Source organism: Penicillium concentricum (assembly GCF_028827145.1).
Source record: "Penicillium concentricum strain IBT 3081 chromosome Unknown utg000003l_segment0_segment0, whole genome shotgun sequence".
NCBI classification, from domain to species: Eukaryota; Fungi; Ascomycota; class Eurotiomycetes; order Eurotiales; family Aspergillaceae; genus Penicillium; species Penicillium concentricum.
In genome coordinates this window covers 1,434,286-1,460,209 of record NW_026622756.1, presented here as the reverse complement: position 1 = coordinate 1,460,209, position 25,924 = coordinate 1,434,286, and the positions used below count along the sequence as shown (strand labels likewise).

General features: G+C 50.0%; 10 protein-coding genes across 10 annotated transcripts; 4 read left to right on the top strand and 6 right to left on the bottom strand.

Moving 5' to 3' along the window:
* Window positions 1–106: 106 nt before the first annotated feature.
* Window positions 107–2,325, bottom strand: N7517_008382 (LIM domain-containing protein; the record flags this gene model as incomplete). Its single annotated transcript, XM_056726112.1, has 4 exons — window positions 107–705; window positions 762–1,994; window positions 2,054–2,167; window positions 2,217–2,325. 4 exons carry the CDS (start codon window positions 2,323–2,325, stop codon window positions 107–109), a joined length of 2,055 nt encoding a protein of 684 aa, XP_056576963.1.
* A 1,117-nt stretch (window positions 2,326–3,442) lies between these two features.
* Window positions 3,443–5,479, bottom strand: N7517_008381 (Zn(II)2Cys6 transcription factor domain-containing protein; the record flags this gene model as incomplete). The annotated part of the gene is made up of 9 exons (XM_056726111.1): window positions 3,443–3,573; window positions 3,639–3,738; window positions 3,796–3,902; window positions 3,985–4,428; window positions 4,485–4,746; window positions 4,803–5,122; window positions 5,179–5,331; window positions 5,377–5,405; window positions 5,454–5,479. 9 exons carry the CDS (start codon window positions 5,477–5,479, stop codon window positions 3,443–3,445), a joined length of 1,572 nt encoding a protein of 523 aa, XP_056576962.1.
* Window positions 5,480–6,140: 661 nt separating this feature from the next.
* Window positions 6,141–7,732, top strand: N7517_008380 (uncharacterized protein; the record flags this gene model as incomplete). Its single annotated transcript, XM_056726110.1, has 2 exons — window positions 6,141–7,029; window positions 7,083–7,732. 2 exons carry the CDS (start codon window positions 6,141–6,143, stop codon window positions 7,730–7,732), a joined length of 1,539 nt encoding a protein of 512 aa, XP_056576961.1.
* Window positions 7,733–9,454: 1,722 nt separating this feature from the next.
* N7517_008379 (inositol-3-phosphate synthase INO1) lies at window positions 9,455–11,050 on the top strand (the record flags this gene model as incomplete). The annotated part of the gene is made up of 1 exon (XM_056726109.1): window positions 9,455–11,050. The coding sequence occupies one exon, from the start codon at window positions 9,455–9,457 to the stop codon at window positions 11,048–11,050; it is 1,596 nt and encodes a 531-aa protein (XP_056576960.1).
* A 153-nt stretch (window positions 11,051–11,203) lies between these two features.
* On the bottom strand, window positions 11,204–12,298 carry N7517_008378 (putative 1-aminocyclopropane-1-carboxylate deaminase; the record flags this gene model as incomplete). Its single annotated transcript, XM_056726108.1, has 1 exon — window positions 11,204–12,298. One exon carries the CDS (start codon window positions 12,296–12,298, stop codon window positions 11,204–11,206), a length of 1,095 nt encoding a protein of 364 aa, XP_056576959.1.
* Window positions 12,299–13,128: 830 nt separating this feature from the next.
* Window positions 13,129–14,584, bottom strand: N7517_008377 (bifunctional alcohol dehydrogenase/S-(hydroxymethyl)glutathione dehydrogenase; the record flags this gene model as incomplete). The annotated part of the gene is made up of 6 exons (XM_056726107.1): window positions 13,129–13,343; window positions 13,399–14,036; window positions 14,086–14,221; window positions 14,311–14,425; window positions 14,498–14,512; window positions 14,564–14,584. 6 exons carry the CDS (start codon window positions 14,582–14,584, stop codon window positions 13,129–13,131), a joined length of 1,140 nt encoding a protein of 379 aa, XP_056576958.1.
* A 1,057-nt stretch (window positions 14,585–15,641) lies between these two features.
* On the bottom strand, window positions 15,642–16,188 carry tim9 (protein transporter TIM9; the record flags this gene model as incomplete). Its single annotated transcript, XM_056726106.1, has 3 exons — window positions 16,135–16,188; window positions 15,964–16,033; window positions 15,642–15,836 (listed from the first exon to the last, which is right to left on the bottom strand). The coding sequence occupies exons 1-3, from the start codon at window positions 16,140–16,142 to the stop codon at window positions 15,642–15,644; spliced, it is 273 nt and encodes a 90-aa protein (XP_056576957.1). The 5' UTR covers window positions 16,143–16,188.
* A 1,454-nt stretch (window positions 16,189–17,642) lies between these two features.
* N7517_008375 (uncharacterized protein) lies at window positions 17,643–20,715 on the top strand (the record flags this gene model as incomplete). The annotated part of the gene is made up of 3 exons (XM_056726105.1): window positions 17,643–17,799; window positions 18,043–18,198; window positions 18,254–20,715. The coding sequence occupies 3 exons, from the start codon at window positions 17,643–17,645 to the stop codon at window positions 20,713–20,715; spliced, it is 2,775 nt and encodes a 924-aa protein (XP_056576956.1).
* Window positions 20,716–22,107: 1,392 nt separating this feature from the next.
* N7517_008374 (Major facilitator superfamily domain general substrate transporter) lies at window positions 22,108–24,096 on the bottom strand (the record flags this gene model as incomplete). Its single annotated transcript, XM_056726104.1, has 10 exons — window positions 22,108–22,255; window positions 22,305–22,447; window positions 22,505–22,638; window positions 22,687–22,778; window positions 22,830–22,930; window positions 22,986–23,123; window positions 23,172–23,631; window positions 23,682–23,731; window positions 23,786–23,866; window positions 23,926–24,096. 10 exons carry the CDS (start codon window positions 24,094–24,096, stop codon window positions 22,108–22,110), a joined length of 1,518 nt encoding a protein of 505 aa, XP_056576955.1.
* Window positions 24,097–24,537: 441 nt separating this feature from the next.
* On the top strand, window positions 24,538–25,917 carry N7517_008373 (Peptidase C45 acyl-coenzyme A:6-aminopenicillanic acid acyl-transferase; the record flags this gene model as incomplete). The annotated part of the gene is made up of 2 exons (XM_056726103.1): window positions 24,538–24,677; window positions 24,726–25,917. 2 exons carry the CDS (start codon window positions 24,538–24,540, stop codon window positions 25,915–25,917), a joined length of 1,332 nt encoding a protein of 443 aa, XP_056576954.1.
* Window positions 25,918–25,924: the final 7 nt, after the last annotated feature.

The following is a 25,924-nucleotide window of genomic DNA, read 5'->3' as shown; positions in this document are numbered from 1 at the left end:
GAATGAAGGAAGTGGGAAACGCCATGCGCGATGGAGATGCGGAAAAAAGGAATGTGCAACTCGCGCTTTCCAATATTCACAGGAAAGAGTGAGGTAGATGATTTGCTCAGATCATCATAAGCCTAGTGGTGCGTCGTTCAGGGAAACGTCCTCCACCTCCAACTGCAGGTGGGAATCTAGCACCGGGGTGGAGTCCCGGCCCAGGTCCAGGTCCAGGTCGTCCGCCGGGTGGGGGATACGAACCCGGTGGGAAGTGGCCAGACTGTGCCAGGGGAGACGAGCCTGGCGTCGGGCGACGACGACCAGGACCAGGAGGACCAGGAGGACCAGGGGGTGGTGGGTGGTGGGAGGCAGCTGCTGCTCGACGAGCGTCTCTTTCGCAGAAGACTTCGCCGTTCCACTCGAAGTAGTCGCCCTTGAGAAGAACGTGACATGTACGACACTGCAGACACTGCGTGTGGAATCGACGGCGATCTGGTCGTGCAGGGTTCCGCTCGACGGTCTCTAGGTAGTGGCCCTCAATTCCGGTGTTACAACCAGCGCAAAGGGACCCGTTGCGCTCGTGGTAATGTTGCGCGCAGAAGGGGCGGTTGTTGAGGACGTAGAAATCGACTGTTTGGAAGGGGGAGTGGCATTCGAAGCAAACGAAGCAGCCGCGGTGGTATCGACCTGTCAGACGGCCGTCTGAAGATGAAATCGATTTTCCTGTGATCGTCTCATTGCAACCCTTACACTTTCCCTTTGAACGTCCAGTCGCAGACCGCGTTGGTGTTGTTGGTGTTTTTGGTTGGGGGGTATGGGTGCTGTGAATGAACGTTGGGGTGGTGCTGGCTTTCGGGGGATAGATGGGTTTAGTTGTGTTGGTGTGGGAGTCGGGGGTTCTTTCCTTTCTGCAATCAACGACACTCCACCTTGGTTGATTGAAGGGTCGGTAGGTGAATCTGGGCTGAAGAAAGCAGCTGGGATGGGAGGGACGTCTTCCATGGTGCTCCGTGTACGGCCGGGTATTTCTAAAATCGTCTGTCGGGTCCGGGCTGGCCTCTCTTCAACCAAGGGCGATAGACCCAGCGGATCGGTGGGTTTGTGTCGGTTCAAGCTGGCATCTGAGGGAAGACTGGACATGGAACTACCACTGCGGGCATCGGAAGGCGATGAATCAGAGCCAGAGCTTTCTGAGTGATTCATCTGGTCATCCAGACCGAGAGCTCGGGCGAAGCTTGTAACGGAGAATGCACTCGTCGTACTTGCGTTGGAGCTTTTCCTTGGCGCATCGCTACCTGGCTCTGCTACCGCTGTCGCGGGGTGGAGGAGGGTTTGTCCAGGACGGAAAGCGATATATTCAGTCTGATCCTGGAATGAAGGGGATTCCTCCGGTAGGTCGTGTAGTCCGGTAGTCTGGTTCTGGCCTGTAGGAATACCAAAGTCGAATCCACTGGCTTCTTCCTTGCTAATTCGGGATGAAACCACCGAGACATTGGAATCACGGGGGAAAGACGTCTTGTGGGGGGTGCGGAGAGGTGCCAATGGCACTGGTGGTGTGTCGTCCATAAATGACCGGAAACCACGCGAGAGGCTGTTTGTCGATGACCTCGTTGTGGAATCGCCGTAGCGACTGCTGGCGAAAGACGACCGATAGCTGCTGTTGCTCACCGCCGAATCCTCCCTGTGATGATTCGTATCTGGAGACTTGGGTGGCATTGGACTAGGTGGAAGCTGTATATTCTCTGGCCTTACACCCAATCCCATTCCCGGCGATGGGATCGGTCGTGATTTCAGCAGATTCCGATCCGTCATTGGACTTGGTGTCCTCACTTCAGTCGGCGACCTATTTCCAGGCATGGGGAATGAGAAGACCGTATCAGAATTGCTGTCGAACCGATCCTCGGTCGAGCTGTGAGACGGGCGCAGTGTAGATGGTGCTGGACTGGTAGGGAAGGGTGATAGATGGACACTGTTAGCTGGTGTCGGCATATTTGGCTGCAAGAATGCTCGATCTAGATGTAGGGTTAGTCGCAGATCCCTTCAACTCCCCACATGGCGATTTGAGACATACTTGCAGCGGAGGGGTCTATGGCCGGGGGAGGCCCCCGGCCAACCTTTGCCTCTATGAATCGGTCTGATTCAAACCCGGCCGATGGAGGCGGTGATGGGATAGGCGCGACTGGGGCTGATAAAGTCAGCACTTGGATCCTTCATATTGAATCTTGAAAGCCTACCGAAATCATTTCGAATGCAAGTATGATCTCCCATGGAGGAGATCTCGACATTGCACCCACAATTGGAGCATTTTATGGTGGGCAACATGCCCATGTTCATTGAAGCCATCAAAGGTCGTGAACATCGAATTCAAGCCATATCCCGAGATATGGGGTAATTCTAGAGCAAGGTAAGTCTAAAGAAAAGCTGAATTTACCCTAGGAGAATTCCGATTGTATGGGGGGGGTCCTTTGTGTTGGAAGAAAATACGCTAGTGTGGTAGCGTCTCCAGTGTGGAAAGGGGGTGCGTAAGTTGTTCAGGGGCTACATTGGATGATATTGCTATTATATTATCTTATGATATACTACAGAGTATAGATAATTATGTGATACACAGTAGTAACAGTACTTAGCAGTTCTTAGCAGTTTCTTCCCTATTACTCCCCTATAATCACCATGTTATAGGCGTTCTCCCCTGAGACAAACCAGTGGAGCCAAAATATTGTGCGCACAGGGAACATGAATATGCACATCAGGGAAAAAGACACTGCAATGCGACTGGCCCGTACCTGATGTCTGATCCTCCACCGACACCAATCACATTATCCAGGTCATATTTTGAGTCCAATGTTTTCGATCAGTGGGGATGAACTCAAGGGGATATCACTCGATCTGGATTTTGACATAAACTCTACTCAATATATAGACCAAATCAACCCTCCTGATACGCCATTTGGTAAAATCGTGTGATAGTTCAAACGTTGTCGGAGTATTATTCGAATGCGGTCAAAAAAAAAAAAAAAACAATCAACTTGTTATTCGCCCCGTGCTGGCGATCCGCGGGGCCATTTTTTTTCCCTCCGAGCCCGCTTATCTTACTGGCCACTGCTTTCCACTCAACGCCATGGATCATGCACTACCCTGACACTTGACCCAAAGCAGAAATACATACTTGGTACTGGATGCATTGCAAATACGTTTCTACCGTTTAGGTAGTTGCAAAAATTGAGCCAAGCCCGGGTGTTTTGAGTCCCCGCCATTTGAAAACTCGCACAACGTGTGCGATGACGTGGGGACAATTAAACGAGATGCTACTCCAGACGGAGTACGGAGTATGGGGCTGCGTGCGGGAGAAGGACGATCATCTGTCACGTCTGTGCCTTCGGCGCAGACACGGCCCAGAATTGGAGAGACGCGGGACTTATGTTGTCCTTTATCGCTCTCCTACTCACATTGCACTGCCAAGTCAGCGCATGCCCCATGTCTCCCGAAGCTGTCGCTGGAGCGCATGGGTTGGCCAGCCGTGAAGTGTATCCGTTTGGATAAGAACCTGGATCAAAAGCTCTTGTTCATGTGGGTCCGTGAAGCGATCGCCCCCTGCGATCATGATCAGCGTCATTTATACTTATTAGAGAATATTGACAATGGATTCCGAAGCTTACATAGATGGATGGCCATGCACCCGACAACCATGGCTGGGGGCACAGAAGCATTGGATAGTGAAGCCCCACATACTGTCCAAACCCCCCTGCGGATAAGATCCTGAACCAACTGTCAGTATCTGCCTGAGTACGGGAGATTGAAAAGTCAGACACTTACATCAGCCTCCTGGATCAGACGCCTGCGCAGAGGTCCAACCGTAGGCAGAGTTGGATCATATACAGAAAGCAGAATCTGAGCAAGATCGATATATTGGTTGCCGATTGCTATAGTCCCAAGCGATTAGCCTTCGTCCTCTTGAATAGCTTTCAAGATACGTCACTTCCTGGAATATTGGCCGATACATACCATGCCAGGGACACCCGTAACGAATGTCGGGTAATTTAACTCCCACCTCCACCTCTTCACCCACAAAATAAGGATCGAAAGAGTCCGGCCGAGTCTCACTCCATTGCTGATTATGTGCCTTGAGCTCTGCATGCACGGCCCCCGAGCGAGGTCCCTCCCCAAAACAAAACACCAAGACGTCCGCACAATGCGTGATTGCTTGATTCGCCCACGCACAATCACCTGCATCAGGGCCCAGCGAGCTAAAGTGGGAATTCAAGTTCAACGACCTCAGGTCAATATCTGGGGCTTGGTGGAGGCTGAGGGCATTGTAAATCTCCTGGCGGAGGCCACTCCAGTACACAGCCTGCCGTAAACTTGGGGTCGTGGTCATCATTGATGGACCCCGTATGAAAGCTTTTGTCCCGAAGGAGTGGCCTCGAATGTCGGACCCCGCAAGTGGGACTATGATCATCGTTAGTAGGATTCTTGACACATGTGAGAATGGGTGCACTACTCACCATCGAACTCTTCCAGCAAACGTAGAATGACAGTAGCAGACAGCAAATCATCATCCATCGTAACGCTGTGATCATCCAGCGCGGGAATCAACTTCTCCAGACATGCTTGGTAGTAATGGTCTGACACGAAAGGGTCAAAATTTGTTGTGCGATTCAAATGACGAGCTGACATGGCCAATATTGCATTGAATAATGTCTCGCAGCGGCGTGCTCGGTAGGGGATATGAATAGCAAAATGCTGCTGGCGATCCGTGCAATCGAACTTGTATCGCAGTCAGGCTACCGTTTGTCATTTCGAGCCAAAAGGACACGACTTACAAAAGGTGCAATTTTATCCACAAAATGCTGTAACAAATGCGCCTCCTGGGGATCTCTCAAGGGCCATGGCCGCTGATATGATCGTTCAGGTGAGCTCACCACTGGTGGTATTGGTGAAACAACACTACTCGTATGTACTTGGTGGTTTGAGAACCCATATTGTGGTAAAGTGGTGGTATATGAGGACCCGGGAGACAGCCTTTCCGGTATAGGAATGGACTCGGGATGACTATGCGAACTCCCAGCAGGCGACTCAACATCGGATGTCCTCTGTATCGGGGTATCCGGCTGACCACTTCCACTTTCCAGTACAAAGTCAACTACATACGATCTGATGTCAGACTAGATCTCAAAGAAATCGGGTGCAGAATCCAACCTCTAGGTGGTGGCCGAAGCCAAACTTGGTTGCTCGGAAACTTCGTGCGCGTCGTCCGACCCTTTGCCTGTCGAAATTTGGTTTCCTTTTTACCTCGAGTGCATTCTCGACCGGTGCGGACGCATCGGCCGCATTGTGGCAAGACTCCGTCACCTATCGACAGTTAGAGTGGTTCTTAGCGGGCATAGGCATTCTTACATTTATGGTGAAGTACACGGCATGGATCACTGAATATAGTTAGATGTGTAATTCCAGAAGCTATCTAAGTTACTTACCAGCATTGGCTTTTCGGACCGGGCATGACGGAGTTGATTTCTTCACCTCCGTCGGGGAAGTTCCCCATTCTCCACTGCGGGGGATTTAATCCGGTGCCACGATATCTATGGCAGTATTCAGGGTTTATTACACTTGGTATAAATGCTTTAATAACTACATAATGTATTCTAGGGAAGATGACTGACTTTTTAATAAAACAATTGTCCACTTCTCCAAGGATATCTAGATGCGCATATATATATATATCCACCAAATGATTCCCCAGCAGCCCCTACTCCCACGACTGAATTTTTTGATAGAAAAACCGTGCAACGGACTTCAATGACAGACTATCATAATATATTGTATAGCAGTCCTATTGTTTTGTTTATCTTATACTGAGATCGATTTATGCCAGAGTTCACCAAACAGTAAACCGATATACCCCTTGCAGATATATCAACATTCATCGCTCATCTTTATTTGAAACTCAAAAGATCTCTGCTACACCTTGCTGAACTGGTAAAACACGCGTTTCCAGAGGCTGATCCCAAGATCGGAATGCAACGAAAAAAACAAATATACAAATATGCAAGGACCGGGTTCACCTGACACAGTCGCCGGATCTCTGATTTATTCCAAAACACATCGGAAAAGTCGTCCAGATTGACATCAAACCACAACCTGATTCATACCTTGCACGCCATATGACACGTTTTCTTGGCCTTCGAGGCAGTCGCCTCCACTATGTGGCAATCCTCGGCGTGGTTATGCCCGCATTCATGTCACTAGGCTATAATCAAGGATTACTAGGGGGAGTTCTCACCCTACCCTGGTTTCAGAACCAATTCCCTGAAATCGACGTGTCCCACGCCCAACCTTCAGAGAAACTCCATAAATCGACATTGCAGGGTACTGTGGTGGCCTTGTATGCAGCAGGCGGGTTCTTAGGAGCCATCACCTGCATTGGGCTGGGTGATGTGCTTGGACGTCGACGAACCATCATACTCGCTTCAGTAGTGCAATTGATCGGTGCTTTCCTCATGGCTAGTTCTTTTAGCTTTGCTCAGCTTGTCGTGTCGCGAGTTATTCTAGGTCTGGGAACTGGTGGACAGCTAGCCACTGTGCCTGTTTGGCAATCGGAGATATCACCAGCTAGCAAGCGTGGTGCGCATGTTGGGACTACAGGCATCTTCGCTTCTCTGGGTCTTACCCTGGGTTTACTTGTCGATCTTGGGATGTCGTATGTCCCTAACAGCGCAAGTTGGCGTGTTCCAGTTGGTCTGCCTATCATACTTTCCTTAACTGTGATGATATTTACTTCTAATATGCCCGAGTCTCCCCGTTGGTTGATCCAGCAGGGTCAAGTCTCTGCTGCCCGTGAGGTATTGGCAGCTCTGAGGGACACTGAAATGGACAGTGAGGTGGTCAAGAAGGAGATACTTGATGTGGAGGCGTCGCTGGCTATTGCCGGTAAAGGCTCTCTGAGCCAAATTTTCCACATGGGACATCAGAGAATCTGTCATCGTGTATCTCTTGCGGCAGGTGGATTGGTGTTGTTACAATTGACGGGTGTCAACACTATCACGTTCTACAGTACGTACTCTAACCTTGATCGCATGCAATGCTCTCGCTTATGGATCCACCAGGTACGACGATCTTCCAAACCAACCTCCACCTTGAACCGACAACATCAAAGATCCTGGCGGTGATCTACCAGTTCTCCGGTGTCTTTGGTGGCATTGTCTGCGTGTCCACTATAGAGGGCTTCGGTCGTCGTGTCTTGTTATTGTCAAGTGCAACGGTCAACACAATCTGCATGGTCCTCGTTGCTGCGCTTAGTTCTCAGTCGACAAACAGCATCGCCATGCACGCCGCCGTGGTTTTTATGTTCATCTTTCACTTCAGCATGATTGTCGGTTTTGGTGGGATCCCTTTTCTCTACGCATCCGAGGTTTCACCTCTCAGTCTGCGTACCACCATCAACGGTATTAGCTCTGGCATGTATTGGGCTCTGAGTGTTTTGATCGCCGAGGTGACCCCAATCGCTTTTAATGCAATTGGATGGAAATACTTTCTGATCTTTGCTTGCACAAACTTTGCGATGATACCGATTGTTTATCTGTTTTACCCGGAAACGGCAGGGCTGTCGCTGGAAGATATAGATGAGGTGTTTATTATGTCTACGGGGTGGTTGGACCCTGTTCGTGTGGCAAAGCGGTTGCCCGAGAGATTAAATGGTCGACAACCCCAGGGAGACTCTCCTTTGGAGAAAGACGATGGAGAGTCGAAGGGCTGAGCGTATAAATATTTGTTAGAAGCACGAGGGCGAGGGCGTGATTTGCAGGAAGACTTGAACAATAAGAGATGGCAATACTATGGAGGTCTCTATGGATTGCAGACATGATTTCTTTCAATAGAAGACCGCACAATATTTTCGGAATAGACAATATTGAAAATGACCACTTAATAACGGCAGAGGCATCAAGCAGCGCTAACACGTCCGAGCAACGTAAGAGAAGCAAATCATTGCAGAATACACGAGTGAGAACGGAATCAGACACTGTTGTATCGAGTTGTACGGGCACAGTCGATTGTGGACCTTGAAGTCGGCATTTTGGCCGTATCTGCTGCAGTACCAGGCCTTGGCATTGGGCAGCTTATCTCCTGAGCAGGCCAAAGGCCAATTTTGGCACAGCCTGGTGCGTTGCACGCTTTGACGGTTATCGTGAAGGGGCTGGTAGAGGCGTTCGTGGACTGGAGAATTGAAATTGCGAAGATATTGCCCCTGTGGCGCTCTGGTAATATTTCAAGATCTATTATCCATTCTATAGTCAAGTTGAGCACCAATTGTCTGATATTATTACATATTATTGCCATAAGTTGAGCATAGTTGAACCCCTGCAAAGGCGTCAGTTTCAATGTTAGCAAACTATGGCATGGTATCGTAGCCATCGGGCCAAGTCTCCCTAGGCCCGCAAATTTGACATGTGTTTCTACAGTACTCGTTCAATTCCTTGGTATGAAATACGCGAATGTTACTAGTAACTATTATAACTAATATAAAGAGAAAGAAAAAAAAACTAGCAAAATACACAAGCCCATGGGCTGACCGCCATTCTGCCCCGCGGAGGTTACCCCTCCGATGTGCAGATGTGCAGCACGGTTCAACTGAGGGCTCGTGGCCAGATGTATAGGGTTACTTGATTCCTGCACTTCTAATCCAATGGAAAATTAGAGCCGAGAAAGGTCACCGATATTCGTATTCGGAAAGGAATGTAGGTACCGAAACCTTGGGACTGGCCGCAAGCGGAGCACGGTAATCGGCATAAAACTGGATATTCTTATGAAATTGGATGGGTTAAGTTGATCATAATGCATTGGCTATACTCCATAATATGCCTTGGATTAGTATACCGAGTATTGTACACGTAAAAAAGAGTATGGCTCCATATGCAGGAACAAAAAGATGCGGTATCGGCTAGACCACGAGAATACCTAGGTAGACGGTGAGATATTGCAGCCAATAATAAGATGACAGCCAAATAGCTTGAAGCTAAAAGGAGAAAAAAAAAAAAAAAAAAAAAAGGGGAAGCCGGGGGACCGGGGGGACCGGGGGACTAGACACCGGAGACAGGCGGAGACCATATAAGGTGGCCCTTCCTGCCACTTCCTCTCTCTTCTTCTTCTTCTCTCTATCCTCACTCATATTATTCTCGTCCGTTTATTTTAGGTTCGTATAAACCTTGTCAGCAGGTCAGATCACTTCTCGTCGAGACAGTGGTCACATACAACCGCCACAATTTTCGCGACAAGTCTTAACTCGTGAGTTCCCTTCTCTATATAGAGGCAATCATGATTATAGTCCAATTGCTAACTCCCCACCAGCCGGCACCACCCGTTCAACGGCCGACGCTCATCCAACCGTGGAGGAGCATCGGATTGCGCACCCTATATCCGCTAAAGTTACGCTATCATACACACTACTCTAAATTCGCCAATTCATCCCGCTATCAACGCAATGGCTCCTCACGCTAACTCGGATGTTGCCAATGGCACCCTGAACGGGTCGGTTCACCAAGAACTGTTTACTGTCCAGTCTCCCAATGTCGTCTATACCGATGACGAGATCAAGTCGAAGTACGCCTATCAGACTACTGAGATCACCCGCACCGCGGACAACAAGTTGGTTGCCACTCCCAAGGCTACCAACTACAATTTCAAGGTCAACCGCAAGGTTGGCAAGGTCGGTATGATGCTGGTCGGTTGGGGTGGAAACAATGGTTCCACCGTCACTGCCGGTATTTTGGCCAACCGTCGCAAGCTCTCCTGGGAGACTCGCGATGGCAAGCAGACCTCCAACTACTACGGTTCTATCGTCATGAGCTCCACTGTCAAGTTGGGCTCCGATGCTAAGACTGGAGAGGAGATCAACATCCCCTTCCACGACCTCCTCCCCATGGCCCACCCTAACGATCTGGCCATTGGCGGTTGGGATATCAGCAGCCTGAACCTCGCCGAGTCCATGGACCGTGCTCAGGTGCTTGAGCCCACCCTCAAGAACCAAGTCCGCAAGGAGATGGCCGAGATGAAGCCCCTGCCTAGTATTTACTACCCCGACTTCATCGCTGCCAACCAGGAGGACCGTGCCGACAATATCATCGAGGGTGACAAGGCTTGCTGGGCCCACGTTGAGCAGATCCAGAAGGATATTCGCGACTTCAAGGCCCAGAACGGCTTGGACAAGGTCATTATCATGTGGACCGCCAACACTGAGCGTTACGCCGACATCATCCCCGGTGTCAACGACACTGCTGATAACCTGATCAACTCGATCAAGGCTGGTCACCTGGAGGTTGCTCCTTCCACCGTGTTCGCTGTCGCAGCCATCCTCGAGGACACTCCGTTCATCAACGGCTCGCCCCAGAACACCTTTGTTCCTGGTGCGCTTCAATTGGCCGAGCAGCGTCGTGCTTTCATCGGCGGTGATGACTTCAAGTCTGGCCAGACCAAGATGAAGTCGGCTCTCGTTGACTTCCTCATCAACGCTGGTATCAAGCTCACCTCCATTGCCAGCTACAACCACTTGGGCAACAACGACGGAAAGAACTTGAGCTCCCAGAAGCAGTTCCGCTCCAAGGAGATCTCCAAGTCCAACGTTGTGGACGACATGGTCGCTGCCAACCACATCCTCTACGAGAAGGATGAGCACCCCGACCACACTGTCGTCATCAAGTACATGCCTGCTGTCGGCGACAACAAGCGTGCTCTGGATGAGTACTACGCCGAGATCTTCATGGGTGGCCACCAGACCATCAGCTTGTTCAACATCTGTGAGGACTCGCTTTTGGCCTCGCCCCTTATCATTGATCTCATCGTGCTCGCTGAGATGATGACCCGTATCAGCTGGCAGTGTGACGGCGAGGGTGATGACTACAAGGGCTTCCACAGCGTCCTGAGCATTCTCAGCTACATGCTCAAGGCTCCTCTGACCCCTCCCGGTACTCCCGTCGTCAACGCCCTGGGTAAGCAGCGCTCTGCTCTTATCAACATCTTCCGTGCTTGCGTTGGTCTCCAGCCCGAGTCGGAGATGACCCTTGAGCACAAGCTGTTCTAGAGGACTTGTCCATGCTTCCCTAGTTTGATCATTACGCGCCAACTATAGTCACTCGTTTATCAATACAAGCTTAAACATGCTACAGCCATATTTCCTATCCATAAGCCGTAGATTTATTCTAAGTCAATTCACTTGCTCCAAATACATTCAACTCTACTCATTAGTCCGACCAAGCTCAGAATAAGCATTCAAAGCCAACTGCCCACCAAGATGCGCATACAAAATATTCCCACCCTTAATCTCCCCACGCTGAATCATATCCATCATCCCCGCAAAGCTCTTCCCTTCATAAACCGGATCAGTAATGAAAGCCTCCATCTTCGCCGCATACTCAATCGCATCCCAAGTCTGTCGATCCGGAACACCATAAATACCCGCATGATACCGTTCATCAAGCTCAACATCCTCCTCCGTAATATCCTCCTCTTTCAATCCAATCTTAGCAGCTGTATTCTTCGCAATTCTCAAAACCTGAGCCTTAGTAGCCTCAACAGTCGCAGAAGCATCAATCCCAATAACCCTCCTCTTCCCATCCTCAGGATAAATCCTCTCCAACAATTTAAACCCAGCAATCATCCCCGCAAACGTCGACCCAGTAACAGCACAAACGAGAACAGTATCAAAGAAAACACCCATCTCCTTTTCCTGCTGTCGCACCTCAAACGCCCACCGCGCAAATCCCAATCCACCAAGCGGATGATCAGACGCTCCAGCAGGGATATAATACGGATTCTCGCCGTCGGCTTTGGCTTCTTCCACAACAGCCTGCGCGGTATTCTTATGTTCGATTCCGAACCCGGAAGGATCAAGTCGAACATCAGCGCCCATTAATCTCGACAACTGGATATTGCCCGTACTCTCGTAACCCGGGTCCACCCATTCCACCCAGTGTTCCTGAACAAGCCGAGCTTTGAGACCCGAGCGCGCGGCGACGGCGGCGACTTGGCGCGTGTGGTTGCTTTGGACGCCGCCGATTGAGACGAGGGTCGTGCAACCTTGGGCTTGGGCGTCGGCGAGGAGATACTCGAGTTTTCGGGTTTTGTTTCCGCCGTAGGCGTAGGCGGAGTTTAGGTCGTCGCGTTTGGCGTAGATTTTTACGGGGTCGGCATTGTTTTTGGCGAGATCGGCGGTTATGCGGGGGAGGGGGTGGATTGGGGATGGGCCTAGGAGGAGGGGGGTTCGGGGGATTGTGGAGAAGGGGGCTGGAAGGGTGACAGGGTTTGTGTCTGTGATTGTTGGAGATTCCATGGTGTTTGGATGGTGTAGAATGAGGTTGTTTGGTGGTGGGTTGGTGGAGAGACTTGCTCTGGAGTAGAACAAGTAAAGTAACAGTGATAGAAGATAGATTGAAATGTAGAGAAGAAAGAAACAAGTTGATATAGTATACTTGGACATGATATCGTGGACTATATACCCCTCACAGATGTCGCCACGGGCATCGCCGCGGCGAACGGAGTTGGGTTTGATAGCAAGAGGCTCAGCACATGAATAGAGTTATACGTGGGCAAGATACATCCTATCATAGGCCGCCAGAGATGTTATTCCGAAGTAGAACCTAGATTGGCGTCTTTATCAGTAGCTCGTTGGTGCAGACTTGGTGGGGATTCGGACTCTCGTCCGCAGAGTAAACTGCGCGGTATCTGTGAACCTCTTCCGCGGTCATTTATATGGCTGAAGAGACTATATCTCGAGATTGGAGCTTCTTGACATCTACCCGAAAAGAGAAGAAGCGAGAAGACAGTCTCAGATGTGAAACAGTCGTGGACTTTAGCCCTTGGAGTTTTTGATACTATGTTCATGCTCAGCTATCAACGGGTCTACTAGTTATGGCATCATGCTATTGGTATTCAACTGACAGCTCCAATGATACCATTGCCTTTGGGAGCCTATTGGGATGATCCTAGTGGTGACCCCGAGGTCGTGCCGCGGGGTTGAGGACCTTGATGACAACCTCAGCCATACAAAAGTTCATGCTCCCCCAGGGATTGTAATGTTATGTAGAAATTTTCTAATCCAAGAAATAATTAAAGTCATATTCCACATCAGTTATTTTTTTATCGGCTGGCATAATATTGCATCTATTGCATGTCAACGACACAACGAACACAGTCACCCTCCTTCATCTGATCGAAAGCGGCGTTGATACCATCCAGCGACTGGCGGTGAGTGATGAACTCGTCCACCTTGAGCTCGCCGTTGAGGTAATCATCGACAAGACCGGGCAGTTGTGTGCGACCCTTGATGCCACCGAAGGCACATCCCTTCCAGACACGACCAGTGACGAGTTGGAATGCTGTGACATGTGTTAGAGAATATACGTTGGGAAGTGAAGAACGAGGGTAACTTACGACGAGTGGCGATCTCCTGACCAGCAGCAGCAACACCGATGACAATGCTCTCACCCCAGCCCTTGTGGCAGGCCTCGAGGGCAGCGCGCATGACACCGACGTTACCAGTGCAGTCGAAGGTGTAGTCACAGCCACCATCAGTCATCTCAATGAGGTGCTCCTGGATGGTCTTGCCCTGGAGCTTGGTGGGGTTAACGAAGTGGGTAGCGCCGAACTTGCGAGCCCAGGCCTCTTTGCCATCGTTGACATCGACGGCAATGATCTTACCGGCCTTGTTCTTGACCGCACCCTGCACAACAGAGAGACCAACACAGCCGACACCGAAGACGGCGACGTTGGAACCCTCCTCGACCTTGGCGGTCACGACGGCAGCACCGTATCCGGTGGTGATACCGCAGCCGAGCAGACAGGATCGATCGGTGGGGATCTTAGGAGTGACAGCGACGACCGAGATATCGGCAACGACGGTGTACTGGGAGAAGGTGGAGGTACCCATGAAGTGCAGGAGGTCCTTGCCGCGGGCCTTGAAGCGGGAGGTGCCATCGGGCATAACACCCCTACCCTGAGTAGCACGGATCTTACCACAGAGGTTAGTCTTTCCAGACTTGCAAAACTTGCACTCGCGGCATTCGGGGGTGCTATGATTGTCAGTGAATTGTGACGCCGAGATCGGAGCCGAAAACGTACTAGAGAGCGACGACGTAGTCGCCGACCTTGACGGAGGTCACGCCCTCGCCTATGGACTCGACGACACCGGCACCCTCATGACCGAGGACGACGGGGAAAGCACCCTCTGGGTCCTTGCCAGAGAGAGTGTAGGCATCTGAAGAATGTCAATAATTGTCATTTATCTCGGGTTAATCGGCAGTTTGTTTGGTTTTCCTAGGGCGGGGCTGAGATGGCGGGGCTTACCGGTATGGCAGACACCAGTGTGGTGGATTTTAATGCGCACCTCACCAGCCTTGGGGGGAGCGACCTCGATATCCTCAACGGACAAAGGCGCACCGGCTTCCCAGGCGATGGCAGCCTGTCAATTGTTCAGTCATGATTCACAGTGCTGGTCGACGTCATATGTGCGGGGCGGTCGGATCGAGCTTACCTTGCAAGTGATGGTCTGTCCGAGTCAGCGAAGGTATTCCATAAGAGAGAAAGAAGAGTAATTTACCTGTCCTACTGTGCTAGCCATTGTGTATGTTGATAAACTGGACACTATTAGCAAATTCCACGCCAAGAAAAAAAGACTCACATCAAGAATACGATGGTAGAAGAAGGGAAGAAGGGAAATGACGGGCTTTTGAAGGAGAGGTGGATCCGGTGAGGGGAACGATAGCATCAAAAAAGGAGTTGGAGATCCGGACAATTACAACTCCCCTCATATTATTCTCCCCACTTGGGGAAAAAAAAGATAAGGTGTTTTCCCGTATAGAATATGCATAATCGGATCGATGCTCCCGAATTCCGCGGGAAATCATATAAGGGGGGTTCATATACCCTATTTGTCCACTCCCGTAGTACTACACGATATAAGCACGATATAAGCACGATATAAGCACGATATATAGCCATATATAGGCACTATACGGAGCAATAACGCGGGAAACTGCCAATTTGCATTCGTTATTCTCTTCTATTTGATCATGGCATTACACTGATGTTATACCAAAGAAATACCGCCGACCTCGGAAGCGGGAATAGTCGTTATATCCGCCAGGAAACTCGCACCGAAAATTAAGAGATAGTATTTAGTAGGAAAATTAACTACGATGATAACGGCTTTAGATACTCGACAACCCACAAATCCGAGGTTATACGCCAAAAAAAAACATAAGAAGCAAAAGAAAAACAATGAACGCGCACCCTTGGTCTTCACGGCCGGAAGGTTGTCTGATGATAGCAAGGAATAGATCTCGAGTTTGAGAGAAAGATATCTCAAGCTGAGCTCTATTTAGCGAACCCATTCAATATACACAATCACTTGATCAAGTCTTTTGTATTTTGAGCCCCGGGAGAGGAGAGGTAGATATCTCCCGTGCTAGTCTCTATGGTACACGGAAAGGAGCCGATCCTGCCTGCTTCCTCGCCAATAGGTCATCGACCAGATTGTCATCCCTCTAAACATCCATATAAAGCCACTGTCGGGCCGGAGACAACCGGGTCGAACCTCGCCAATCACCCAATTCATCGAATGCATGTTGCCAAAGACGAATAGTCATGGACAATATGTTTATTATCATAATAGACCCTTAGTTGCCTGACATGTTGCCACTCTGCATCATGGCGGCGTTTTGCTCCTGGAAGCGCTCGTTCAAGCGGGCGGAGCTCTTGAGGTTCTTGTCGACACAGCGCATGACGCAAGTCTCCTCGCGGTTGATGAGGGACTTGGTGGTGAAGTCGTTGACACAGTCATCAAAGCAGCGCTGGACCATCTTGGAGTACATCTGAACGAAAGGATGTTAGATCTGGAACATGGGAGAAGACAGGTGGTTCATGGTAAGGACGTAGCGTCACAGACAGGGGGATGAGCGCAAGGTCGGATCCTCAATGAGGAAGGTAGGAGGTACGTACGGTCATGAACTCCTTCATCTGCTTCCGCTCCATGCGGGAAGCGAACTCGCGCTGTTCCGATGCGTTAAGTCTGTGGCTTGGGTATTAGCGATTTGCTCGGAGAATTATCCGGAGGAATAATGGGATAGAAATCATGGTAGGAAGGTAGAGAAGTGCAAAAGAGGTACTTACCCGTCCATTGTGATAGATGAATGAAATCAAGATGTTTTGATGGTAAGATGCTTTCTACAAGTCTCCTGCCAGCTGCCAGCTCCGCTGGTTCTGAGCTTCTCGGGTGCCGGAGAAATATTAGCCCACGCGACCCAAAACCTTGTGCCTGAGCTACCAGGCCACCACTTGATCAACATCTTATCTTTGTTATTTATGTTGGGCCCTTCATTTTGAAGATCTGCCAGTTAACATAAAATCAATGACCTTGGGAATCGAACTTCACAGCAATGGCATAAAGATGGGTATATTGTAATGATGCTTAGTCCCCTCTACCTACTTCAGGGCCCGCAAGAAGATTTATCCGAACGGAGAAACATTCCAAAGCTGGAAAGCATCGTCCACGTGATTCTCAACGTCACCAATATCACTTCAACCTCACTTCATGACGCTATGGACGGCTGATCCCACCTGACGGCCATTTTATGTGCGGTCAATGAGTTTTCGGCCCGTGGATAGAAAGCTACCACCCAGGGGTAAAAAGTAGTTTGCTTTAATTATCGTTATTTACCCTTTCGACAACCTAGATGACGTATAAGATGTCAAAAACTACATGTAGATCATGCGCCCCAAAATGATATCCATAGATGATGGAAATAACGCCAAAAAAACGCCACTTCAAGGCAAGTACGACGTTTTGCGTCTGAGAGACGATCTACCCCGTACCGGAAAGACATTGTCCCGCAATAGACCAAGTGACAATGGATCTCTAAGCAGAGATAAATCCGTGTACTTCAAACTCGTTGCCGGTATTAACCCAAACGCCAAGATAAAAACCAAAAGAAGAAAATTGGTACCTGTGCCGGAAGATATGAAACCCGAGATATAAGCGACTAATTTCCCAAAACCCCCTTAAAAAGGGTCGAGACGCGTTCCAGACAGTTCAAGACCCGTTGGTCCCAGACTTTACTTCTGGGGCCCGGATGCTCTTCATATTGTTGAATTCTAGAAATTCTAGAAATTCCACAAATTCTAGGGGAACTATATTATACTATATTATATTTTACAATATAGAATAATTGAATAATGAAAGATCCCTAACTGTAGTCCTTAATATGACAGGCGACCCTGACCCATATTCTAACTTATTCCGGGAACCTTGGGTCTCTAGACTGTCTATTCATAGTTTCATACAAAAATTGAATTTCCCTACATCTATGTGTTTGGCCCTTGGCTCGTGCCCCCGACTCATTGACCCTTTCGAAACCTTGCCCTTTATCCCTTCCATCAGACTTCCCTTCCTTTTCTTCTCATCTTTGTTCTCACATTCTCTTGTCGAATCCCATATCTGCTCTGCTTCCCCTCGAAAACGTGCCTGTGCTATTTTTGGGCCCAGCCCCAGGACTTCCCACACGAGGGCGGTGACGCAGGGCCGCTTCAACTTTCCCGAAATCCCTCGACACACCCACTTCCTGTGCTTCTCCGATTCCCAGTATCCTCGATTCCATCTCGAGTCGCCTTCCGGACTCGCCATGGTGACGGTCGGCAAGTCGCACCCGGGTGCTGACCCCGTCCATCCTCTCCCCACCTCACCCGATTCGGTCGGCGCCAACTCCCCGCCATCAAAGAGAGATTTAGCGTCATGGTGGAAGCAGTTTAAACGGAGCACCAGAAAAGATGAATTGAAAGGTAAGCCATTTCTGTTGAATGTGATATTTGAACGCCGGCGACCGCGTCAATGTTTCCTCGGGCGCCCCGGCTCGCGGCGGTTCGCGACTGCCCCCTCCCCTGAGCCTCGCGTGTATACTCTTGTCGCACAGAGGATAGTTGCTGCAGTTCACCATGTCGGAGTTGAGAACTTTGCTCACTTTTCAAATTGATTTATTGGGTTCTTCATCGTCTCGAACTGGTTTGCTGACTCGTTTGTCGCAGTAGAACCGCCTCGCGGCATCTTCGGTATTCCGCTCAATGTCAGCATCAAGTATGCCAATGTGGCAATCTCCTTGACCAACGATCACGGCCAGAGCTCCATTTATGGATATGTGCCCATTGTTGTTGCAAAGTGTGGAGTTTTCCTAAAAGAAAAAGGTTAGCGTTTGCCTTTTTATACTCGATGAGTTATCGCTGACCTGTTTTCGAATAGCAACGGATGTTGAGGGCATCTTTCGTCTTAATGGATCAGCCAAGCGTATTAAGGACCTCCAGGAGGTCTTCGATTCCCCCGAGCGATATGGAAAAGGACTCGACTGGTCCGGATACACTGTCCACGATGCAGCAAACGTACTTCGCCGATACCTGAACCAGCTGCCCGAACCTATCGTACCGTTGGAGTTTTATGAGCGCTTCCGTGAACCCCTACGTATCTACCAGCGACAGGTCCTAGAAGATAAGGAGACGACCGATGCCGAGAAGTTCGACCACGCGAAGGCCGTCGAGACATACCAGAACCTCATCATCGAGCTGCCCCCGCTGAACAAGCAACTCCTCCTCTATATCCTTGATCTTCTTGCGGTTTTCGCCTCAAAATCCGATCAGAATCGCATGCCGTCGGCTAATCTGTCCGCGATCTTCCAACCCGGCATGCTGTCCCACCCCCAGCACGATATGTCGCCAGAGGAATATAAGTTGAGTCAGGATGTGTTGATCTTCTTGATTGAGAATCAGGATCACTTCCTGTTCGGAATGAGTGGCACGGCTGCCGATGTGCAGACCATGAAAGAGGTCGAGGGAGGCATTCCACGACCTGCATCTCACCCGACCGTCCGACGATCGGTATCCAACGCCAGTGCGAACACCGAAAGCCATCGCAAGTTGGACAGTATCCGACGAAATGTCTCCGTTTCGTCGCGCAACTCCCGGCACTCTAACACCGCCCAGAGCCCTGTTACTCCCACCTCGATCACCCCCGGTGGTGGTGGCGGTGGTGTCCATCGAAGCAATACTTTGCCCTCAAAGATGGGCCCCGTCTTGACTTCTGCCCGTTATTCACGAGCCAACGACACTGGCTCGAACAACCCTTCCGGCCTTGCTGTGTCCCATCAGAGTTCCCAGTCGACTAGTCGAACGCCATCAGTGCGTGAAGAGCCTGAGCAGCCTGAGCAGCCTCAGCCAATCCCTGAGTCGGTCTCTCATCCGGCTCCTCGGCCAGTCCCTGAGCAGCCCCAGCCGATCCCTGAGTCGGTCTCTCATCCGGCTCCACGACCAGTCCCTGAGCAGCCCCAGCCGGTCCCTGAGTCGGTCTCTCATCCGGCTCCTCGGCCAGTCCCTGAGCAGCCTCAGCCGATCCCTGAGTCGGTCTCTCATCCAGCTCCTCGGCTAGTCCCCGAGCAGCGTCCTGAGCAGCGTCCTGAGCAGCGGACCCCTAGTCAGTCAACTAGCTCATTGACTCCAGGCGGCGCCTATGTGCACACGTCAACCCATGGTCCGTTGCCTCCGGCAACTGCAGAACGTCTTAGTCTTCACGAAACTGCCAGGCCGCATGAGAATATCGACGCTTCGATTCCCTCACCTCCCGTCGCTTCACCCCCACAGGTTGTCACCCCGAGCCGTGAACGCAAACTTTCAAATTTCTTCACCAAGTCACCGCCAGCTGAGAGTGAACTGAGAGAACCACGGCAACCTAATCGCTTGAAGAAGAAGCGCATTCCCGGTAGTGCAAGCATGAGCGCACAAAGCTCGGCCACCTCACTCCATGCCTCGAGTGTAGATCCCAGTGCGGATCTTGAACCTAGACACGACAACCGGTCCGTGGAAGCTGCTCTTGGTGACACCACTCCGAGACCGCCAAATACTGCGACACTCGGCAACCGAGAGAATACTTTTGACTCGAACCCGGCTCTCACAGAGAGTACTTCGCAACCTCACACTGACCACTCGCTGCGACCTAACAAGTCGCGCACACCCTCCATGAACTCACGTTCATCGTTCACCGATCAGTCTGACATGGATCAGCCTGATGACGCCTCTCGTCATGAAAATCGTCGTAGTTGGCGGTTCCATCGGTCGTCCAAGCGCACTAGCGAGCAACTTGGACTAGGTTTCGCGTCTCCGCCCCTGTTGGCGACGAATCCACGAGCCGAACAAAGCACTAGTTCAATCGGCAGCGGTCACTATCAAAGCACGGACCTCTCCAGCCACCCACTGAGTTTGGATGCTGGCGTTCAAGGCACTTCTTCCACGGGATCCGAGCATGAGAAGAAGAGTTTGTTTGGAAAATTCAAGGCCAAGGTCGCTCAGGTTGTCAAAGATGAGCGTGAGCGCACAAAGAGCCCCACCCGGTCGGAGGACGACCCTTCCCTCACCACCCAGCCCCTTTCTCCTATTGCCACACAGTCGACAAATGGCAACCCTGCCTCGGTGGAAGTCCCACGTGAACAGCCCAAGGAAGAGCATATGCGTTCGCCCGCATCTCCCTTGCCTGGCGCTGGCCTTCCTGCATCCATCCCCGAAGAACCGCATATCCCCGAGGCGTCTACGGCCACGGCCGTCGTTGAAGAGAGCCCCTCGGCTCAACTTCCCGCTACCGAGCCCGTGCTGGCACCAGAGCCAACAGTGTCCCATGAAATCCCGAAAGAGATCGCAGGACCGTCCACCTCGGCTGCTTGATCTCCTTCAAAATGTTTTCATGAAGTGTTTCCATTCTCCCGTTTCTATTATTATCACGATTGCTCTTCCGTCGATTGCACCTGTACCTTTTATCCAGTTGTGCAGGATTTGTTTGACCATTTGAGAAGGAATGGCTTATTCACGGAGCATTGGCGTCACCTGAGGCGTTGAATGAGGTTGTTTTTCCCATCTTTTCTTTTTGTTCCTGACGAATGGGCTTTGCCCTCGTATTCATGACCCTATTTCGCTCTCATCCCTTTGCTGTCGAGTGGATGTCGTGATGTTTTCCCAATCCCCTTTGAATGACCCCCATGTATTCTTTACCCCGTTGCTCTCTCACCCTCCCCTCGTCTCGCAATGGTCCGAAGCTTTTCATATTATTAGCCCGTTTCCAGATTTCAGTTGATCACGTTGCCATGTGGAATGAATGTACGTCTGTCTCTGCAATTGCAGCCGGTCTGTCTTGATCTTTTTTTCGTGTTTTTCTTTTCCCGATTTCGTCCTATTCTTAGGCTCAGCTTTCGATATCGGGCTGATGTTATTGTTATAAACCCCTTTACAAGAAAAGTGACGTTGCTTTTCAAGGTTTCTTTCGAGTCTCTTCTGCATAGATGTAGGGTGTGTCGCCGGCCCGAGTGTCGCACCGTGAAAATCCTGGAGAATTCGTCAATTAACATCGTACAAATGGTTTTTATCAGCTCGAAACTCACCTAGAAAGAAAAAAATTTCCTTGTGCCTCTTTAGTCGTCATGGAGATGTTGTCGCCTAGAGACCAGGGGATGTTGTGGAGTTCCGAGTTCAACGACGAGTCAGCGAAGCACCATCAGGTGCCCTGGCTATTATTACGACTAAGCAGCAATATCACAAACATGGAATGGCCAATTATACTCCCTTGCACCGATAATGATGATTTTATTTATCATTCAATACTGGAGCCCGGTCTAACTACTTGCTGTGATGCCAAAGATAACCCAGTCCATCTAGGGCACTCAGGTCACCTGCATTAATGTGCATAATATATCTGGGTGAACAAAGGGATGGCTTTCCAAGACGTTTTGGGACCATGAGCTGTTTCAAATTGCCTTCTTTTAATGGAAAACAGGAAGGAAATATATGGTGCGTACCTACATATGGTGATTGACCACATCTCGCTAGTTGCTATCCTGTGGTTATAAGCCACCTCTCGCCCATACTAAAATTGAAGATTTGGATTATCAGAGTGGGATATATAGCATGAATGTTTACTGAATGTGAAATATAAATTGAAGATCTGTGACTTCCAAGGTTCTCATCCTCCGTTATGTAAGGACTGCACGTCTGCCCCGACACATGACATATGACACCCTGTACTAGCGCCCTACCTAGACACATATTATATCACTTTGCACCTCATCACCAACTGTATCGGAAGTTCGGCTGCTCCCGATCTGTCAAATCCATCAGATCAGTCTCCAAGATGTGATGTTGGTTACCCTCATCTGCGATAATCGTTGCTTCGCTGCGTTTATCACGACGTCGATTCTCATTTATGAGATACATCCTACAAGAATCAGAACCTGGCACCCTTAAGATTTGGAAAGGACACTTACATCAAAGCGGCTTCAATGACAATCATCATTGACGCGGTGACGAAATATGCCCGGAATCCTGTTGGATATGTCGGTGCTTCGGATGTGATAAAGAACTGCGGCGTGATAATTTGACCGATACAGTAACCAACAAAGATCATGACCTAAATAACATCAGTAAATATCGCTGCTTGTGAGATAGGAAATGTAGGTGAACTTACACTTGCTGTCATCTTCTTGGTGAATCCAGCTACGTTGGATGCGATCATTGACATGCACATGATGTATGAGACAGTACATGTGAGGAGCGAGTAGACGGCGCCCAGTCGGGAGAGTTTCCTTTCGGCGGGAAGAGCTGCAACGATTAATATTTGAAGGGACAATGGGGATGGTAGTCACTCACTGTAGAGTAGCACACTCCCAACCAGCACGCAAATATTACTCAAAATCATCGCGATGCATCGTCCTTTGCCAATATAGGAACAGACGCCGCCACTGATTTGTTAGAAATAGAACCACATGAAGATAAAGCCGGAAGCAACATACGCTAGTACTACCGAGACGAGCTGGATTGCATGCTCGGGCATGGCAACTACCGTAGATTCGACACTGGTGTAGCCAAGTCCTGTGAGAATGATTTTGTTAAACTAAAAGGAATGTCAGTTATCAAAATCATGCACCAACGTTAGATTGTTCCCTTACAGCAGTCAATCCGCCGCCGGGAATACATTGAAGGAACACAATGGCAAACAGCATCAACACCTGGGGGTCGCGGAAGCATTCTATGACCTGGTATTTCTTGTACTGCCGGTTCTTCAACCCGGTATGGTTTTGCAAGACCTGGAGGATATCAGCCACGATCCTGTTTAGTGTGAAGATGGAACTCACTCTGACAACTGCGATCTGTCTTTCCCTTGGGGTCAAAAACCATGCCGTCATGGGGGAAGAGGGCATGGCAAAAAAGAGAAATATTCCCCAGGCCATTGTAATTGGACCAAAGATCAGGTATAGATATTGCCATCTGCTCAATGCGCCATGGAAATGGCCGATTCCATTCGACACGCCGTCACCGATGAATGCTGCAATCGGACCACCAGCCCACCACAGGCACGCCCGCAGTGCATGTTCCTGTCTAGTATAGTATTGGCTGACTAGCAAGGTAAAAACGGGGTTGTTTGATGCTTCAAATACGCCTAGGAAGAACCGCGCGACGGCCAGCGTAGCGAAATTGGTGACACCTGCCGTGGCCGCGACACATACACCCCAGAGGAATACCATGCTTCCTATCCAGCGGCCAATGGGTAGTCGTTGCATGAATATAGAGTTGGGGTACTGCCAGACTAAGAAGCTGTGTTGCATTAGACCCGGAACAGAACTAAACACGGTTAGGCAACATACCCGAAGTAGAATATAGAATTGGACCAGCTGTATTGTTGACCAACAAGGCGCTGGGACTGTTAACTTGGGAACAACCATAAGCCTCTGCACGGATATGTTCTTACCAGGTCATCTCGGAGCCCATAAACTGCGGCTGTCGATAGGATTCCTTTATCGACAAAGGAGAGTAAATAACTTATCATCATCTAGACAGTTAGTATTAAGTATGTGTATTGACAACAGGGGCTCGGACAATAATTCTTACCATAGGGACGAGCGATAGATCAAGCTTCCAGCGGACGATAGCCTCTTCTCTTGCGCTGTACTCCACCATCAGGTCGCCGTTGAACATCTCTGCGGCATCATCGCATCCCTTGTCATGCATAGTCTTCTCCCCATGAGGGACGGCAGTCTCCTGTATACCGTGTTCTCCCATTTTTGCAATGTTTTGGGGTTCTGGAGGACACACGAAAGAGTCTATCTGCTTGACAAAATGACATGGTTCTGGCGGGCGAGGGAGAATAAGTACTTCACGAATCCCCTTGCAGCCACTTGGAGCTAGCGGTATTCCCCGCACTGTTTTTGATTCTCTTATCAATGTCGCTCCTTTAGCTGACCTGGGGTAATGATATTCATGATAGTAAACATATCACAGGATCATAGCCGAGAGTTAAGCGTCGGGAATCCCGATATATCGGCTCATACCGATGTCTCGGCAACAACCGATATCTCCGAGATAACCTGACCCTTTCCATTTGCAGTCATCGGAAAGCTGCCGAAGTAAATAGTTCATAAAGAACGCCAATCTTCCGGATAAGACTCTTTGATAGCCAATTGACTCCCTGGTAGATCTGCAAAAAATACTTCAGTTCGGAATATGTCTGTGCATCAGTTTTACCAGCATGTGGTGGTCCACGGATTACCTTACGACCGCGGATTCTCCTACGGCGAGCAAACCAAGGAGAAGATCCAACGCAATGTCACGTACTATAAACAGCCAGGCAAACTGGGACCATGGTAGGCCACTCGGATCTCAAATATTTGCTGGAGGATGCTGATTTCCAGTTCTTCGATTTCGAGAGTCATTAATAACTGCTATATTCCTGGACTGCAGCGTTACTGGCCATCAGGATGGGAAGAGATGCGTGGTGTTGCTGCTGGCGCTGGTGTTACAGTCGAAGACATCGTCATGCTGAATGCACGATATGACCTCTCGCATGTAAAGTTCGAGGCCGTTCCTGAAACTCCCGCCGCAGAAGAATCCATCGTGGAAGCTATTCCTGAAATCTCCCAGGAGGCGACTACCGTCGAAGTCGCCGTCGAAGATTCCAAGGCCACCGAGGCTACTGAGCCTAGCAGCGAGAAGAAACCTGCAACCGAAGAAAAGCCCGTCGACGAAAAAGTGCAGGTCGAAGTTGCAGAAGAATGCACCTCCGCAATCATTCTCGCCCCCGCGACAAGGGACCGGGTAGTCTTCACCGCGCAGAACTGGGATATGTCACACCGATTGGTCACCGACGACGCCATTATTTACCTCGAGATTCATCCAGATCCCTCCGAAAACATCCCGTCGATGTTCCTTGTCACCGAGGCAGGTCAGCTGGGCCGGTCAGGGTGCAACGGGGCCGGGCTGGGTCTCACAGCGAACTCTCTACAGAGCGACATTGATCAAGCTCCTGATTTATCAGTCCCTATCCCCCCGTCTGGGGCATTGAGAAGGCTATTCCTTGAGCAGTCTAACTACTCAGTCGGACTGAAGTGCATTGCCCGAACCCCACGTCACGTCTCGTGTAATATCATGGTCTCGTCTGCCGATGATATTGGCATGTGTCTGGAAGTGACACCGCGGACGATTTTCAGATCTGTCATTTCATCGACTTCGGAAAAGCCGTATCTCCTGCACAGTAACCACTTCCAGACTGGCCCCTTCCTAGCACAAACGCAGATTGCCGATACATACCTCGGAGGGAGCTCGTGGTATCGCGGTGAGCGACTCGAAGCAGGGCTGCGCAAACAGGCACAGAAGGAAAATTTGATCGAACAGGATATTGTGACGGCATTCCAGGACCATGCAGGCTATCCGCATAGTCTATGCGAGCATGCTGTTGAACAAAGTTCCAAACAGGAGAGCTCCGGGCCGTATTCTGGGCCCACGTCGACTGTTTGCTGTGTCGTTTATAATCTGTCTAAACGCACGGTACGAGTTTGTAAAGGCTGCCCCTGCGAGGGAATATTTCAAGATTTCGAGTTGCGATGAAAGAATA